This window comes from Hippichthys cyanospilos, chromosome 16 (assembly GCF_059441005.1).
Source record: "Hippichthys cyanospilos isolate Australia breed blue-spotted pipefish chromosome 16, RoL_Hcya_1.0, whole genome shotgun sequence".
Classification (NCBI taxonomy): domain Eukaryota; kingdom Metazoa; phylum Chordata; class Actinopteri; order Syngnathiformes; family Syngnathidae; genus Hippichthys; species Hippichthys cyanospilos.
Window position 1 is genome coordinate 15,423,840 of NC_142384.1, and position 17,998 is coordinate 15,441,837.

General features: G+C 43.1%; 2 protein-coding genes and 1 long non-coding RNA gene across 6 annotated transcripts; 2 read left to right on the forward strand and 1 right to left on the reverse strand.

Moving 5' to 3' along the window:
* Nucleotides 1-6: 6 nt before the first annotated feature.
* cramp1 (cramped chromatin regulator 1) lies at nucleotides 7-12,564 on the reverse strand. Of its 2 annotated transcripts, none has more exons than XM_088437352.1 (20): nucleotides 12,491-12,564; nucleotides 10,472-10,821; nucleotides 9,315-9,517; nucleotides 9,073-9,226; nucleotides 8,523-8,606; nucleotides 8,277-8,325; nucleotides 7,804-7,889; nucleotides 7,421-7,544; nucleotides 7,010-7,091; nucleotides 5,966-6,871; nucleotides 5,187-5,364; nucleotides 4,886-5,064; nucleotides 4,747-4,818; nucleotides 4,588-4,669; nucleotides 3,208-3,321; nucleotides 2,882-3,024; nucleotides 2,417-2,603; nucleotides 2,159-2,326; nucleotides 1,891-2,036; nucleotides 7-1,729 (listed from the first exon to the last, which is right to left on the reverse strand). In XM_088437352.1, the coding sequence occupies exons 1-20, from the start codon at nucleotides 12,520-12,522 to the stop codon at nucleotides 1,616-1,618; spliced, it is 3,453 nt and encodes a 1,150-aa protein (XP_088293478.1). In that variant the 5' UTR covers nucleotides 12,523-12,564; the 3' UTR covers nucleotides 7-1,615. The 2 variants fall into 2 exon arrangements, with proteins under 2 accessions (XP_088293478.1, XP_088293477.1); XM_088437351.1 differs by lacking the exon at nucleotides 12,491-12,564 and adding an exon at nucleotides 11,193-11,388.
* LOC148410885 (uncharacterized) lies at nucleotides 5,644-12,632 on the forward strand. 3 transcript variants are annotated; one of them, XR_015868214.1, is made up of 5 exons: nucleotides 5,644-6,413; nucleotides 6,502-7,094; nucleotides 7,407-7,575; nucleotides 8,511-8,685; nucleotides 12,497-12,632. It is a non-coding gene; the product is annotated as an uncharacterized LOC148410885 (long non-coding RNA). The 3 variants fall into 3 exon arrangements; XR_015868212.1 differs by lacking the exon at nucleotides 12,497-12,632 and having other exon boundaries at nucleotides 8,511-9,550; XR_015868213.1 differs by lacking the exon at nucleotides 12,497-12,632 and having other exon boundaries at nucleotides 7,407-7,505; nucleotides 8,511-9,550.
* A 564-nt stretch (nucleotides 12,633-13,196) lies between these two features.
* On the forward strand, nucleotides 13,197-16,918 carry jpt2 (Jupiter microtubule associated homolog 2). The gene is made up of 5 exons (XM_088438079.1): nucleotides 13,197-13,400; nucleotides 14,065-14,216; nucleotides 14,575-14,726; nucleotides 14,871-14,907; nucleotides 15,719-16,918. The coding sequence occupies exons 1-5, from the start codon at nucleotides 13,345-13,347 to the stop codon at nucleotides 15,982-15,984; spliced, it is 663 nt and encodes a 220-aa protein (XP_088294205.1). The 5' UTR covers nucleotides 13,197-13,344; the 3' UTR covers nucleotides 15,985-16,918.
* The last annotated feature ends 1,080 nt before the right edge of the window (nucleotides 16,919-17,998 follow it).

A 17,998-nucleotide genomic window follows, 5' to 3' on the forward strand; every position in this document is an offset into this window, starting at 1 on the left:
GATTTTCATAGCGAACTTTATGCACAGAATATAAACACCTTGTACAAATGGAAATTTTAAACAGGTCGTTCCATTTTTTAGATATTAAGTTAAAGAGAACCACGTTTTAGAAATGTTAACAATAAATATTCCAAATAACAATTTACATTATGATACAAAAAAAGCGCAGTAAATACGGGAACCACTGTTTGTACAACAAATAAAACATCCCAGGTTTGAAATTTAAAATCAGTTCTTTTTTTTAGGGAAAAAAAAGTTTCATTTGAAATTGATACATAGCATGGTGCTTTGTCATATTCCTTTTCTCCACACATTCCATGTAAACTGGATTTTTCAAATCCAATCAATTTCAACTCCAAAGTGACACTGGGATGATGCTGGTTTAAATAAACCACTTGATGCGATGATAGTGGCTTGTTGAGATGTGTGCATTTGCAGGAAAATGACTGAGCACCAAAATTGGACCTCATAACATCACCATATAAAAAGCAGCCTGAGGTTAAACGCTGCATTAGCTATGTAGTGACTTTGGCACAAGCGTTCACTTTCCATATCAGTCAACATTTCAAATGCGCGCAACACAACCGAGTTCAGCGTTATGTCATGAAACGTAAATAAGTTGATTATATTCGTTTTTTATTAAATTAGCATTACTGTTCAATAAAAAAATACAGTTATGGTTTAAAATGAATACGCACGGATTGGATTAAATTAAAAGGTTTTAAATGAGAAGCTAGAGAATGCATAACTGCTCTTTTAATCAGTCGATTCATTCTTCTCATTAGATACCATTAGTCGCAGCCGGATATTTACACATTTTAAACATCATTTCAGCACCAAATATAAAAAAGTCAGTAAGTTGATATTGATGCTTTTTTTAAAAACTAATCAAAGCTGCCATTTTGCACACTGCCAATAAAAAGAAAAAAAAAACTCACGCCATACATGTTCACTGAATTGATCAAATGGAACGGATGCAGATGAAATGAATGTAAAATACAAGGCCGACGTCAGTGAGGGCATGATCAGAGATTCTAGTGTTGAATTTTATCAAGCACCTTTCGTGAGGACGTATACCCTACTCACAAAAACGTAAAGGATATTCAACTTTTGGGTGAACTTTCTCATACAACACGGATTGACCTCTGCTGAACTTCAGTGCTCATGACCAACTGTTAGTACTGGAAACTTAACAGGTGGACATGCATGCAAAAGATTAAAGGTGCAATTAAGTCAACCTCAGCACATTTTCCATTCATCGTGTAGTTTCACCCAAAAAAGCGAAATATTAACTTTTTTTGTGAGCAAGTATAGCTGCACATTTTGGTGTCTCTGCACATTTTAGGGGACAAACATAAAAGCAGGAAAAGACAAAGCATCAGTGACATTTTTGTTGATATGGCAGAGTACTCTCCTGTACATGAGGTTTTGTTTTGTAAACGTTAAGAGTCTTTTAACGTGTCTTTGAACAATCTGGCCGTCACCGTGTAATTATTGCACTTGAAAAAAAAAACGGGGCGAGGATGGCTTTTGATATCGGTCTGTTTCCGCAGTCGCCTTTGCTCGATTTGTAGCAGGTAGAACGGGCTTGTCCAGATGGCGTTCCGCCTCCCCTTCAGGGTGGCGGAATGGAGGGCTCGGCCACGGCGAGCTCCTGAGCCAGGTCGTTGAAGCGCGCGATGTAGTCCACGCTGCTCTCGCTCATCATGCAGGCAAGCTGAGAGTCCATCTGTAGGTGCAGCGTGATATTTAAATGCGTGATAAAGCCACACGGATTGTATTGGAATTGGATTGTAGTGGAATCCAAAGTGTTATTTTCCTAAGCATTCATTGCTTATTCGGCCCTGTCACACCTGCCCCACCATGAGAAATTTAGAGCAAAAAACGCACCTCTGCCACATCAGGAAGCCCTCGTGACTGAAAGGAATCATGGGAGTTGCAGTCAAGCAGGCTGGGACCCAGCAACACTGTGCCACTGGAGGGGCCCGAGGGGGTGAGGGTGCTCCGCCTGCCCTTATCAGAAGACACCATGCTGGCTGGAAAGACATGGCATCGAAAAGAAAAAAGAAAAAAAAAAGAAAAACGTTTTTCTTCACAACAGTGGTTTTCAACCATTTGAAAATCTCCCATGAGAGAATACTACACAAACAAGACTCACAGAGGAGGCAACCCAGCGTGGAGTCGGATGAGTCACTGGGATACCACTGCGGGTCGTGGCTAGGAGAAGGAATCCATCCCCGGGACGGGCTGAGCGAGGGAGACGAGGCCAGCAGTTTGGAGCCGTCGCTGTTACTCAGTTTAGCCGGGGAGAGCGCCGCCTCCTCGCCTGCATCATCACAGCCGTCAAATTATTCACGCAACGCTTCAATTGGCTACCGCCGTCTTTATTCGAGGTCACTTCTCCATGTTCGCGCACCATAGTGGGCAGAATTGATGGCGAGCTCGATGATGGAGTCGCTGATGTGCGTTTGATTCTCTCCTGGGGTCATGGCTTCCTCGGGAGGACCGGGCAGGGAGATGTCCAGTAACGAAGCCACGCTTGGCGGGGAAAGGAGCGAGTCTCCGCCCCCTGTCGCTCCAGGAGATGGAGGAGGCACACCGTTCTGCGGATGGAGCGCCATGTTTGGTTTTTGCACCGACTGACGTTTACAACATAAATGATTACGTTTGAAATTGTACTCGTCCGTTTCTGATGCAACGAACCTATTGGTGAAGGCCGTTTCCTTAACCAATCAGATTAAAGATTTCATGCGAAATGGGGATAAATAAAAACACGGTAATATTAGCCAATGAGGATCTTTGTAGTGTTAAAGTGAACACATTCGTAAAGCTCGGTCTCAATTGTAGAGTACTAGTAAGTATGCATGCACATTTTTCTGACCTCTGACACATTGTGCTGGAGGAGCTCAGGGTCTGGATCAGGATCAACGATTGACACGGGGGCGATCGGCGCCGGAGAATCCGGCTCCCGGCGAGGACTTCCCGGAATGATGCCTGCGGTCTTAGCTGCAAGGTCAATTGCACCTGAAAATAAAAACAATCGCTCAGAACCTTGCAGGAGACTTTGGCTGATTGGATAAAAAAAAAAAACAACAAACAGACTTGAGAAGCAATATTATGTTGTGGCAATTCAGGTTCATTCAAACCTGATAGCACTCAAAATTAATATACTTTTAAACCGTTAAAAAAAAAAAAAAAAAAACGTACTGGAGAGCTGGCTGGCTACTGCAGAGCCGGAGGCAACGGAGGAAGCGGCTTTGGACGGTAGAGGGAGGGAGGCGGGGGCAAGGCGGGTTTGAATTGGCCGGAAAGATCCGGTTCCTGAGGCCAAAAAACAGGAAGTGAAAGAGCAAACAATAATTGTATGATTAGGATCCAGTCTGTGATTAAAAAGTGAGACTCACTGCTGTTAGGAGGTCAAAAATTAAATATTTACAATAGTAATCTAGGACCTGATTATTATTTTTTTAGGCAGATATCAGTTTTTGACATTTAAAAAATAAAGACAGCAGATTAATTTAATCATTTGTTTCCCTCCCAATACATGTCAATTATGTATTTTTTGTATTATTTACAGGCTAGCCCAGAATATGCTTGAGAGAAAAAAAAACTCGGTTGAATGGGTGTCATAACACATTTACGCTTATTTTATTGACGTTGCACTTTGAATTTTATCATCGTTTTGTGACTTTAGGTCGTGACATTCGGATCAAATTTTGCACAACTTATCTAATCAACCATTCCAATTTCCTTTATTTTGAATAACATTCACAAAATTACCTTATCAACAACGTTTATGATATATATAAGGATATGAGTTTATGGTATTATGTAGTAATGTGTAAAAAAAACAATGACACCAGTGTACAAGCTGTATGCAACTGCTGTAAATGATTAGAGTATATAAACATAAGTAATCTGCAAATATTAGCTATTGGGACATTTTGGCTATAGGTTGAATGAATTAGGTACTAAAGTAATACATTTAGGTAATTAAGTCCGAAAAAAATCGATTATTTAGGTAACTTTGACATACTTCAGTACTTTATTATGTAATCGATTATTCAGTGTTTACCCAAAGCAATAGATGACTTAATTCATTTAGTGGCAGCCATTTTCAGACCCTTTTTGCGAGCGACAGTTGGGAAAAAAATACAGTAAGTTTCTTGGAGATTGAATGTCTGGATTTCAAAATATGTCATGGGGATTGAATGAATTTTGGAAGATTAATTAAGCAGCAAAATCCAGTTTTTGTCCATCTTGTTGTCAACTGAAAATGACATGGCATGCTAATATGTGCTATATATATATATATGTGTGTTACTATAGCTTACACTAGCCGTTTGGTGATCATTTTCACTTCTCTGGCACAATATTATTTTTATTAATATATTAAAAATTTGGGGACAAAAAAATCCCAGGGCCTGTGACCTAATCTATGGAATTGAGAATTTTTAAACACATTTTCCAAGTACCCTAGACTTCTAAACAGGTTATACATGCCATAAATTATATATTTTTTAAAATGTTAGCAAACAACGCCGCATAACCAAAGCTACAAAGGCGCCGAGTTGTGATTGGTTGTACCTGTGGCAGCTGAGTTGGAGAGAATGGAAACGGAGCAGAAATGTTGCGAAGTGTCCCCTGTCGTTCGCGGCAGAAGAGTTCGCTATAGACGAAAAAAAAAACAATCATCTCCGCCGGTGGGTTACGTTAGATCAACATCGGCGCCGCAAACAACCTCACCTGGACGACGAGAGGTTTCCGGAGTTTGTTTCGAGGTTTCCTTGGTCTCGAGAGGAAAAGATCTGACTGCATCTATGAAAACCAACGAATCGCGATCAATATTCCCGCATGACGATTCGAATCTTCCGCGGCGTCTTACACTGATGGAGTCCAGCTGCTGCCTCAAGGCCAGCTCGGCCTCCTTATTGGGGGAGAACATTCGACTGTGGCGGGAACTGTTTGGGGGGAGGGTGGTGGGTACCGCAAACACGTTGCCTTCAGAGTCACTCGATGCTCCTCCTGTTGAGCCCAGCAGAGAGCGGGGAAGGTTGCGTGCACCTGGGGAGGGAGGTAAGATGACGACGACGCCTTCGTTTCATCCTTTAGCCTGACACTTGAAATTGAATGCCTTGGACTCTTAAAAACATGAAACCCAGTGAGACTTTTTGTTCTGCTGGTACCTGGGCCTCCAGCGTTTGGCAGGTGTAACTTTGCGCCTCGAACAGCGGCCGGCTGCCGGCCAAAACTCGGGCTACGGACCCCTGCCATGGGACCTTTTCCTGGAGGCGTGAGGGCTTGGTTTTGATCCTCCTGAGGGGTCTTGAGGGGAGACGTGGCCGTGGAACAAAGCTCTGGAGCCTGGAGGAGAATGCATGGCAAGAAGCATCAAACAATGCTGCACTTGGAGAAAGATGGCGACGTTCTTCTCAACATTCAAAAGGTAAGCGCGCGCGATTATCTGATCGTTGAGGTTTTACAGTATGTTGATGAGATAAGGTATGTTTATTGTTTTTGTTGTAACTGGGGCAGCGGTTGCTCATCTGTCAGGACTTGGTTTAGGGTTGGGAACCAGAAATTAAAAATTCTGAGTCCTATTGTGGACAAAATGCAAAATAGCTCATAGATAAGTTTTTTTTTTTCCAGCCAAATAACCGGAAAGCAGTGCAAAGCATTTAGGGATTAAAAAAAATAAATAAATAAAAGTGCTGTGAATCCATATGAACTTGTTCCAATTAATTTGCTCTTAAATTTTAAAAGCACTGAATTGGATTTGCTGAAATCCTGTTAAAAGTCATAAACTACCAAATGACAACTGCTGACTTAGAGAACTGGATCTCAAGGGGGGCAGCTCAGCGTAAATGCGAAGATCCCAGACTTTTGGTACATCATTTTTCAGATTCAATCAGTAAGATAACATGTTTAGATAGGAGATGTGTGTAAAGAACCAAGAAATGCCTACCAAAGGCTTCGGGTTGACCTCCGTGGTGACCAGTCTTAGCAGACAGCGTAGTACCCGCTGTTTCCCGTACGGTCTGTGCTGCGATAGCGCTTGGCCTTTTTCACGAGGGTGAGAGATGGCCTGCCACTCGTACTCCAGCTGCAGCTTGCCAGGCTTCCCGAACATTAAGTACAACTCCGCCAGCGTGACGTTCTCCGCGTCGCGGATGTTCCAGCCTTCCCCTCTGATCTGTTCCACAGTTCGCTCTTTGGCTGCGGGGGTCGGATTCTGCGGCGCTCCCTCCTCCGGGCCGACCGTGGGGAGCTTGGCCGGAGCGGTTGGGATGGCGTCCGAGGAGGAGGAGCTCGCGCTCAGCTCCTCCTTGGACTGTGCCAGCGAGCTCTCTGCAGCGCCGCATGACGCATCTGTCCATGCTTGGCTTCCACTGGATTCCACACTAGCAGTGCAGGTTTTGCTCCCCTCAACAAGTCCTCCCTCAGTCGCCTCCTCCTTATGAAGTGCAGAAAGACACGGACTCTTCTCCCCCACCTTGGCAGAACCGTCGGGTGACGTCTCAACGTTGGGGAGCTCCGAATGACACGTTTCGATCTGTGGGGTCGCCGAAGAAGTCGACGCTGCGTTTCCTCGTCCGCTTTTGGCGCTGGTCCTTGAAGCTGGAGCTGTGTGTATGCCCAAAATCTGGGCGGCGGGGAGCTCTTTGGCGTTGGGCCGGGCCTTGCCGCTTTCTTGCCAGTGTACGGTGCACGAGGCCTTGGAGTGGACCACGCGAGCCACGCCGGGTAGCGTGGTCAGCGAGCTGCTTTCGGCCGGGAAAAGGAAAAGCTCCTCAGGCGGGGGGGCATCGTTTGGAGAAGTGGAATTAGACTGAGTCCCCTCCAAAGCTTCCCTTTCCATCAGACTTTTTATCTAAAAGTGCAGACTTAAGGAAATATCCTGTACATAATAACATTGCAGAGAGATGCGGAGCAAATTCCCGAAACAACATCTGTTATCGCATAGAAAATCCAAAAGTCTTCATGATCAAACAAAAGTATTGACGGATACAATTCTCTGGTCGTGATAGGTCCACTTCTGTTTCAGGTACTCAATGAGGCTGGAAACCTTTCTGTGAAGCTCCACTACCATCCTGGTACAAAAAAAAAAAAAATCAATTTAGAAATAGAGAGTTTTGGATCCTAAATATCAACCGCATTTGCTAAAATTAAACAGAATGTCTACATTTAGATTACCATTTAACCTAAAACGTCAGAAAACGTTTTGAAGAAACCCTAAATGAAAAGAGAAAGACAATGATAATGTGACTTGACTAATTTCCCTGTAAATGTATTTTTTCATTATTTCTCACGTAGAAAATATATACGATATCCAAACAGACAGCAATAGATTGGAATAGATTGTGTTATCTGCACCGACCGACGATATGTGTGGACCTCTGCCTTAGTCTGAGTTGCTGACCTGAGGCGAGGGTTGTGCGCAAGACTCTGAACACGGGCCCAGGAATAGTTGCTGCGTGGTTGAAGCTCCACCGCCACCTTCAGAGGTAAACGCACCGGCTTCTGGTCTTCCTCGTCACTTACTCCTGCACGAAGTCACAAAGTACGCCGACATTTGTGAGTTCTTTTCATCATTTGGCAAGTCATTACAATCACCTACACGCTTCTTCGTGTGTTGTTACTATGGAAACACCGCCAGCCCCCTCATTGCTATTGTTATTGCCAAAAAACCCGCCCCCAACAAAATCCTCTGCCTCATTATTGTCACACTTTGCATTTTCAGCGGCGTTGTTTCTTTACTAAGCATTTTCTCCAGTACTTGTGCGTGTAAGTTTGCATGCTCACCATCTGGGTCGCAAAGTTTCTTCAGCGCGCGGCACATAGGTGCTTTAATTCTCAAGTTCCTCCCTTTGGAGCGCACAGTGGTGGCCCTGATCACACAGATGGAAGAGTGATGAGAGTCAAGGAGAAATAACTTAGTCAGCAACTACCTTGACTGAAATGATAAATCTTTTCCACAATTTGCAAACACGGGCCACGTTTTGGGCACTGTATACGTCTGTTGAAGTTAAACAAAACAACCAAGTTCCAAAAATAAGATAGAAATGTCATCTACTAAAAATGAAAAAGATTTTTGAGCACTTAAATACTGTTATAAAAACAACTTTCCCTTCACGAGCGTTCCATCTTTCATCAACCAACTGGATTTTTGGGGGAAAAAAAAAACAAAAGCGTGCAAGTAAAACTGTACTATGTGTCTATGAAGATAAGATGACATCATTTTCATTTACGCTATTCAAGAATGCAATGCAACCTACCCTTGCTGGATGAGTTCATTCAGCTTTGCCACGTTCTTATCATCCATAACTGCATGAGACAAAATACAAAGTCAAAAAATTGTTTACAACAGTGGTCCTGATGAGCACCTTTCCCAATAGACCAAAAGTATGTGTGTGTGTGTGTGTGTAAGAGCAGGTTGTTTGCATGCCATATTTAATTGCATCCCTCATGACCCCACAAACAGGCTCAAAACATGTTTCTCTGGTGTGCAGAACGTGACTTACGCCCTCCAACTTTCTTGCGGAGCTCAGCATAGCAGATGAGGCCATACAGCTCCTGAGATGACTTTTTCAGCACTCGGGTATACACTGAGGAGAGAGAGAGGATGCACGAGTCACTACACAGATGCTACTTGTGACGCACGACCAATCTGTATACAAGACAAAGGTATTGGGACAGTAATAACGAAGGTTCTTTACAGGGATGCAAAGCAGTCCCGTCCCGAACGATTCACGAGAATTGATTTTTGGAGCACTTATGTTTTCTACTTTGTAAACACAAGATGAATGTCTGCTAAGTCGTTATGAAGACAACAGAACATTGATTGTAGACTATGTCCTTATGTATAAGGGTAAAGAAAAGAAAGCATGTTCCTCCCAAATACAGTAACACATGCCAAAGCAGGAGGTGGTGCTATAAGCCCACACATTTAAATCAATAAGTTTAAAGAGAAGTCTAAGCTAAACCAAAAAAGTCACTTTTCATGCTGCCCAAAATTCCCTAATGAATACTGAACTAACATGCCCCTGCTTAGTATTACACCTGTCAACATACCGTTGGCAAAGTCAATGTGCTTGGAGATCTTGTGCCACGTGCGGTAGTAAAAGTGGCGGACTTGTTCCTTGTTTTTCACCATATTAGCTGGCTTGCCTCTCTTCTTGTACTTCATGGCAATGTTGTTCTGGATGGCTTCGAAATCCTTGCCATGCTGTAAAAGGGTTGTATATATATAAATATTCAATAAAAATAGGAGAAGGCCAATTGAATGCACATAAAATGCCAATTCCGCCTGCCACCTCATAGAGCCCTTCGAAGAAGCTGTTTTTATCCTCTGCGCTCCAAGACTCCCACTGCCGACGGGCTCGCTTTTGATTACCAGCTTGCTCCTCCTTCTCAGCGGGTCCTTGCCCCTTGGTGGTCTTGGAGACTCCTCCCGAAGAGCCAGGAACTGGTCCAGACTGTCCCACTGTATTCTGTGAGGAGGAACCATTCTCTGCCCCTGTGATGCACAGACAAGTTGGGCAAGATTCAAATTCGGAACCAATCTATAAACAGAACACTATTTGTGTGAGGTTGTAAAAGCACAGAACCTGCCGGGATTTTTTTAAACTGGGATTTAGTTCTGGCAGAATAAAATGAAAAGCAAACTGGAATTTTTGGCCAAGTTTCCGGCACATAGGTCCAAAGCCAACTCATACAGTGGCCAAATTTCCCCATAATTGTGCCAGAAGGCATCAAAACAAACACGGAGGGAGTTGCGTGCTTGTTGTGCACCTCAGACACTAACCTTGATGCGCCTCTCAAAATAGAGGAGCATAAATATAGCATCAATGCACATGCCTTGGTCAATTAATGACACCTGGGCAATCCCTAAAAATAGTCTTCTGCGCAGCCACTCAAGAAATAAGACAATATACAATAGACTAAATGTCCATATAAATAGTGCAAATATGTTACCGTCAAACTTGCAATCAAAACTTATGCATAACTATCATTGCAAAAACATACTGGTCACAATACTGTAGTTACGCTGTGTATATTTTTGTATTAAAATACACACACAGCTTTAAAATTATCTTTAGTGTGTATCTACATGTCCGGTATGCAACCTAGTCACATTTTTTTCTTTTTTGGATTGCTTTAGCCACCACATTTTGCCAACACTGTAAAGACAGACACCTCCTTTCTGCCTTTATCTCTTTCTGTTGACTAGCACAATAGACACCTTTAGCTTTAGTAGAAATGATAGTGTAAAATCTATGATGAAATAACTGCCTTTCCCGACACATAGGCAGGCTCCCTCTAACTTGTCGACTCAAAACTAGTGGGGAAACAATGCAAGTTTTGGGTTAATAATTTGACACAGCTAAAAACGGAGCATGTTCAGAACCGGTGTTAATGGATGGATTTAATACATAATAAACACTTGCTCCGCATTCTTGTTTGATATTACCTTTGGATTTGGCCCCGCCATGGCCGTTGATGGTCGAGCCGATGGAGTCCTTCCGGATCCTTTTGCTCGGAGGTCGAACGCTCGATCGGAGAAAATGATGTTGGTCGTGACACGGGGTGCTGGGCTCCACCGAGGACTGGGTCTGCTGACTGGAACCCGGTCCGGGTTGAGCCGAACCGGGGCTGAGAGTAGCGGGTGCTGGATTAAGAATTTCCACTCGCTCGTCTCCCTTTGTACTGAGCTCGTCGGCTGCTTGCTCTCCGCTCTCCTCCTCGTCGCAACCGTCGGTTTTTCTGGACGGATTCGCCGTCCAGTCGACACCGATCCCCTCCCTGGAGCCCGGTGTCATGCTGCCACAACGCACACAGTCCAAAAAGACACATGAGGAGCAAGGCGATGAGCAAAATTAACTTCTAAACACGACGTTTGCTGTCTCTCAACATGGCCGCCGCTGTTTGTTTCAAATCCCCTCTCCGGTCCCGACAAAACAACACCAAATATATTCATTTAAATAAATTTAACTTAACCGCCGCCACATTCTTGGAACCGCTGGGGGTGTTTACTAGCCTCCCGTGCGTTCAAATTTGCCAAATTAAAGGTCGATTACGAACTAAATTCAAATGCGAGCGCTTTTCACTTGGGCGCCCTGCAGAAACGACAACGAGAAACCCGTCGGTGCATTCGACCTCTATTTAAAGTGTTTCTTTCAACGCAAATTTACCAAATTTCACGCTCTTCGGAAGTGGCCGACGTCTTCTTTCTCTTCACCATGGGTCCGACCGGTTCGATTGGTTATAATCGATCAAATTGGGCATAATAAATCCGCCATCGGCTCGCTGCTCTCCGCTGCCCTGTCGTGGTCCAGATTCGACTGAAGCGAACTCTGCGCAGTTCCACTGTTCTCTATCAGTAATAATACTAAATACTTCGACAGAAAAACTCATCAAACTTTTCGACCCGCAACTGGAACGTCATATTTGTTCCATGCCGTGAACAATATTCCTCAGAAGTGCGGTCACTTGAGCTCATTTGCCACGATAATACTTTAATAAACCTTAGTGCACTTCTCACGCCTCTACGTCACACTCCGTTTGAAAACGTGCAGTCGACAAATTACATTTATTTCACATGCATCCTGCAATTGTTTGGCTTTGGTGATCACAATCCCATGTCAGATTGCACCGTTGACACGATTATGTCCGTGTATGTGTTGAAAACAAAACGATCATGTTGTTTGGTAGCACCAATAACCATGTACATTTCTATATTGGTAAAGAAACGTCACGAAGTTCTCACAGTGCGTTTTAATGTAAAAATTTTCCAAAAGCCCCAGCTCATTATTTTATTGAACCGAGATGTTGATGTTTTGTTGGTGATCAATTACATCTTGGTGGTGATAATAACGCAATAACACATAACAGAGGCAGATTTGTCCAGCAGAGAATGGTTTGAAAATGATAAATCACTGCATGAGCTTCTAAATCCCTGTCGTATTACTTGAAAGTTAATTACTAAATGACATCACTCTCTAAACATCTATTTAATTTGGGGGACAAAAATGTTCAACTTCTATCTTACAACTCCATTAGCACTTAGGGTAATTGTGGAATCAACGTGGAAAACACATGGACCATAATGTTTTGTTCAATGACACGCTCTTTATGACTCCACACTTTAAATATAACAGTCTTACTTAACGTATTAACAAGATACAGCAATACGATCTCGTGAATCCAAGTAACCTCGTAGTTCAATAGCAGTGATCGTTGATAGGAGAGTAAACAAACGAGACAGTATTTAAAAAAGACAGTTCAGTGGCCATTTACATTAATGAGACTATTTGCAAGTATACTACAGTAGTCCTCATTCAGAACACGATTCCTAGCAAAATTGCTATCACAAGCAGCTAGCGTTACAACCGCGTAACATGCCGCCACAACATCCATGAGCGTAAAACGGTTCCTTAAATAAGTCCGTTAATTCACTTGCCGTTACAATAATAAATCTTGTGATCTCTACCTGCAGAGAAGCTCCAAATGTGACGTTTCCATCCAAGATCCAGGCTAGCCTTGCGCCGTTGCGGCTAGCCTCCCACTTGACTCCGGGTGACAGTTCATGTGGCTGGATCCTCCACGCGCCTCGGCACGCCCACTACAACTCGAAAACAAATCCTCTGATTGGTTTGGAAATCCACGAGGAGCGCGGTTAAAATTTGACTGACGTAAAGGTGTACCAATAAGTAATCAGAAATGTTAGGCGGTGGACCAATTGTATTTCTTTTCCTGTCGTGTCATGTAAAGTTTCCTGTTTTTAAAGAACTAGGTCGCACAAACCGTTAAATTATGTCTTGTATAATTTTATTTGACTACAATTTAAGAGAGTCATCTACGACATTCAACGCTATGGCGAAGTGTCACGCCCCAGTAAAGACTGCGTAACAGCCAAGAGTCGAGATGATGCGTTTATTTTATCTAAAATAAAAATGTAAAAGAGTTAAATTTATTACACATATGTACTGTGTAGTAGTTGTTTGAATATTTTTTTTCTGGAAAAAATGCCTTGACTTGTTTTATTATTCCACTTGTTTTATTTACAACATTTAAAAACAGGCCTTTATATTTGCACTCACTTATGTCAACATAAGTTTCAAAGATCGTCATAGCGGGCTATGCAGTGGTTCAAAACAAGCGCATCATCACAGCCGTTCGGCAACTGACCGTTTATATCGTTCGGTGTCACTCTTGAGCTAACTGACACTCTTCGCAAAGGAGTTTGGGTGGGGGCAGACAAGACTAAGGAGGAACCCACAAGTCGTCCAGTTGGCAGTGACGAAGTTGTCTTTGGAAACTTGAAGGCTCCTAACAGAATCCGCGATGACTTCGACGAACATGTTTCAAGGGTTGGACACTGGGTCCAAACCGAGCTCGAGGTGAATAATTAATACGATAGTTAAAGATAATCTGAAGCTTTGGGAGGCTCGACTATCCCATGTCATGTGAACATAACACGTCGTAGCTTCTGGTGTCGGTTTTCTCTTTCAAATATGACAGTAGCGGCCTTGCTGAAAACGTTTGCTTGTTTGGTTCAGCTATAGCAGGCGTGTTAAAAGTCACCAAGGTGAATACATGTTGAGAATTAGCATTGATGCTAGGCGGGCAGGCGTTGTCTGCTGCGGCCGCGGAAGTGTGAAGCTACTCTGGGTCTTTGTGCTAGCTTCCATGCTACTCTGCTACATTGTTCACGTTCATGATATACGTAATTATCCGAGTGAATCTTAAAATCCATTCATGTTGGTCAGTGTTGCTGTCTATCATGGAATCTTCCTTGTTAAATCGTGTGTTAGTCTCTGGTAACTTGAGAAAGTCTTGTCAGTTTTTGTAGCTACATGGCGCCCTTTCCCGGCCATATGATCATGTTTGCCAGCGTGAACTCTGCAGTGGTTATACAAGAGTTTGGCATACAAGAGATTTACAACATTTAAGTTAAGGCATGCATATATTTAGGTTCTACATTAAAGAGGATAGACTTCATTTAATGGGATTGCAAACCTAATAACTATTAAAGTGGGGCTAAGACTTGCCTCTTCTCTGCAGGGTGCTGCGACCTCCTGGTGGTGGCTCCAGTAATCTATTTGGAGGCTACGAAGAAGAGTCCCCCCAATCTAGACGACCAAATAAGATGGCTTCCAATGTTTTTGCCTCACCAGAGGAGACCCAGACTGCACCCAGGCGCTCCAACCCTCCAGGTGGGACAGTCGTGTAATGGATGTGGGAAAGAGGTAGTGTGTGAAAACTGTTACTGTCATGTGATAACCTCTGCATAGACGTTTCTACTGTTCTCCCCATGAACGTAAACTGCCTCTTTCTCAGCATTTCCGTGTTAAGCATGCTATTTTTGAGTGGTGAGTCATCAGTATGAGACTGCAAGGTGTGACCCAAAATTATAATGCTTTAGAAGTCATATTAGTCATATCAAATAAAAAGTCAACAATGACTGGATCATATGGCGGTGGTCGTGTATAATGGACAGCACATTGAGGAGGAAAAAAAAGAACAAAGCATGATTGTTAATCCGTGACATAACACACATATGGTGTCATGTAGGTGGGAAGAGCAGTGGAATATTTGGGGAACCTGAACCTCCAGTCCAACCACAGAGACCCCTTCCTCCAGGTGGACCAACCAACAACATATTTGTGTCAGGGGATAGTGCAGATGTTCACAGCCCAAGCCGAAGTCATCCAAATAAGCCAAAGGTGAAGTCTATTCAACTAAACACGACCAACTTTTGAAGCAACGCTCGGCATTGAAGCATGATGTCCTAATGCAGTTTTGCAGATTTCCTTTGTCAAGAGTTTGATATTGCCAATTGGTCACGATTGTGTGTGTGTTTATTACAGGACAATCTAACTGTAGGACCTGAACCCGAATCACCAGGTGAGCATCTTGCAAAAACAAAAACAAAAAAAAAACCTGATGTAACAGCTTTTTCATCTGGTTTGCCTACCTTGGCCACCTGGGGGCAGCATAAGACAGCTAGTTGGGTACACATTGTTCATTGAGTATTATGAACACATTCCCATTGTATTTCTGGGCAGCCCTTGCCTCTGTGCAGCAGCCAATCACGGAAGTGGGCACGTCCTGCCGAGAACTCAAGTGGGATTCATAATGTCTCAAGTCCTCTCTGAGCTCATCAGTATAGCTCTATTATTATTGAGCCACTTGTACATTAAGGCCGGGGTCCTTAACCTGTTCATCATCACGGACCAGTCAACGCTTGAGCATTTTTTTTGTGGCCTGTTTAAGGGGGCCCTCAGTTTGACGGGGATGCAATGTCGGGTGTCTCAAACATACTTTTATTATCCATTTGAGACCTCATCTGGTTTGGTAACAAATGGGTAAAGGTTAGAGAATCCATGCCTTGTCAGTTCCTGGATCTTTTTCAGCTGGGAAGTACTGCTTGAAGTCCTTACCGGGAGAAATCACTATTTCAAGTAGAACTCCTGGTATTGCCAGATGGAAGTTTTTTTTATTTAATCGTATTGCAAATTATAAAACGGATCTATGCTTTGCTAGTGCTGCCTATTGATACTTAAGTGTTACTGTTTGCTTCCTTCCTGTAATACCTCAGCCAGTTTAAAAACTGTTGCAATTCTATCAGCACAAACGTACTTCCACAAAGATGTCTTTAGATAGCGTTGCTTCTTTTTCGACCATTTTCACAATGGATTTTTTTTTCGATATACAGCAACTGAGGTCAAAGTCATCCAGCCCGAAGTCATAGTCAGCCAGCCTGAAGTGAAAGAGCAAATTGCCACACCAGTCGTCGTGCCAGCTCAGGAGGAGCCGACTGTTGCTCCTGCTACCCCGGAGCCTGCCCCCTCCTCGTGCTCCCCGTCCGCTCCGCCCACTGAGGACATGAAGAATCACGAGCCTCACCTGGGACCCAGGCCCCGCTCTCACAACAGGGTCCTCAACCCCCCAGGAGGAAAGTCCAGTGTAGTGTTCTACTGATCTGTTGACCCCGCCTTTTTTCATAGTGAGGGTCTCCTCTCCTTGTTTTGTCTGCTCCTCCATACATCTCCTTTCATTCCAACGCCCACCGCCCCTCATGGTTGTCTCACATGTACATGAAAAGATCAAGATTGTTTTTTTTTTTTTTTTTTTTAAAGCAAACAAGGACTGATCTGTTGTCCTCAACTCATTGCACTTTCAGCCTCCCAAACCGCCCCCACCCAATTAACCTTAAACGTACAATCATCAGCTTTTCCAATCATTACCACTGTGAAATGGTTTCATCTTAATACTGTTTTTTTTTAATACAAGACTAGATCTCAAATTTCAGGGTGTCATAAACCCTTAAAGTTTTGCCTTTTTTTTCTAGTAACTCAGTGGCCTTTGAAATCACCTTTTTATGTCATTGGCTTATAGACCACCTATGAGAGCAGTTCTGTCATCACTTTTGTCTTCCTTTTCATGGCATCCGATTAACGTGCCTAAAACAAAAAGGCCTATTGTCAGAACTGACTCTTCTGGGAGCAAAACAGACACCAAAAAAAATGACAATGAATCAAAGACGAATGTGGTTGTTTACTCCAAAGTTTTTGCGTTCCCAAAGAAATTCCACCTTGATTTTATGCGAATGTGTATTTTCTGCTCCGCCCTCATTGCTTGCTTTATATGAGAACATGCCATTTGTTTTTCTTTGGGGTTGGCCTCTGTTTATGTTTTAAATTAAAACAGTTGGAGACGGGAACTCTGGACAAGTTGTGACTCCCCCGAGTCCAGGTGAGCCTTTTCGGTATTGCTTCTTCACCCATTTCATGATGTACATTGAAGGTATTCTGGCACTGGCCTGTCCCCCCCCCGTGTGTCCAATGTGCCTGGCAGCAATGAGCGCAGCAGAATTCAATCCTGTGTATTGCAATAAAATGTTTTTGCAGTTGAATACCTGTTTGAGCATCATTTTGTGAACGGTTGAGCTTCACTGGTAGCCGAGGAAAATGATGATACACTTGCAAAGCAAACACTGCAGTGCAATGCCCTGAATGTTTGCAGCGGCGGAAATTCATGATACAAAGCAGGTCTTGTTTTCGACTTGTTGACAATTCTTGGCCTCGCAGAATTGCCACCCTCTGTGTTCAAAATCCAGCTTGTTTAACTGAAGAGAGATATTTAGGCATAGGTGCTAGCTAGCCTCACTAGGATCACTGACTTGCTGGTGCTATTCTCCCTGGCATCAGGCCGACAATGTCCACAATCTGAGTTGTGGTCTGTTCCTTTCTGTCCCTGCTACTTCTTGACCTTTGTGCATTGAGAACTGCCTCATATTAAATTATGCTCCTCCTTTTCAATGGGAGCAAGTCAAGTCAGGCTAATAGTGTGTGTGTGTGTTTAAGAAGTCATTCAGTGATAAGCTAAACAGAACTTCAAGTACCCATCATCAATTTTTTTTTCCACATTTTCCTGCTAAACTGTCCTTTATTGTGTGTATTATTTTGGCCATATCAAACAGGAGATCAAGCATCAATATGTTCTTAGTTTCTCTGCCACATCCCCCCCTTTTAACATTAGCACATTTTACAGTATTAATTTCTGAACTTAACGTTTTAAAGTATTAGTTCCTAAAACATCGAAATACTACCACAATAGCATTTTAAAATATTTTCGTTATATGAACCGACAGTAGCAATTTAACTTATCACCGAGCCTTATTAGCTGTGTATCGACGGCTGTCTTTGTCTGAAGCATCAGTTTCAGAGTGCATCGTCATTTATTTTCATATACAGTATCACCAGGCACTTTTCATGCCAAGTGCTTTGAAATATTAGTCGACTTCCGGTTTTAGCTTGCAAAATTAAAACGTGACGTTCACGAGAAATCTAGCAAAAAATGACATATAGTGGTAAAGTCAACAGTGGTCAGGAGCTTGAATGATTAATAGATATCAGGATTTCACGAGGGAAAATTCAAAATTTTGGAAAAGCAAGATATTTCCTTTCCATAGCTTTGTGTGAAAAAAAGGGAA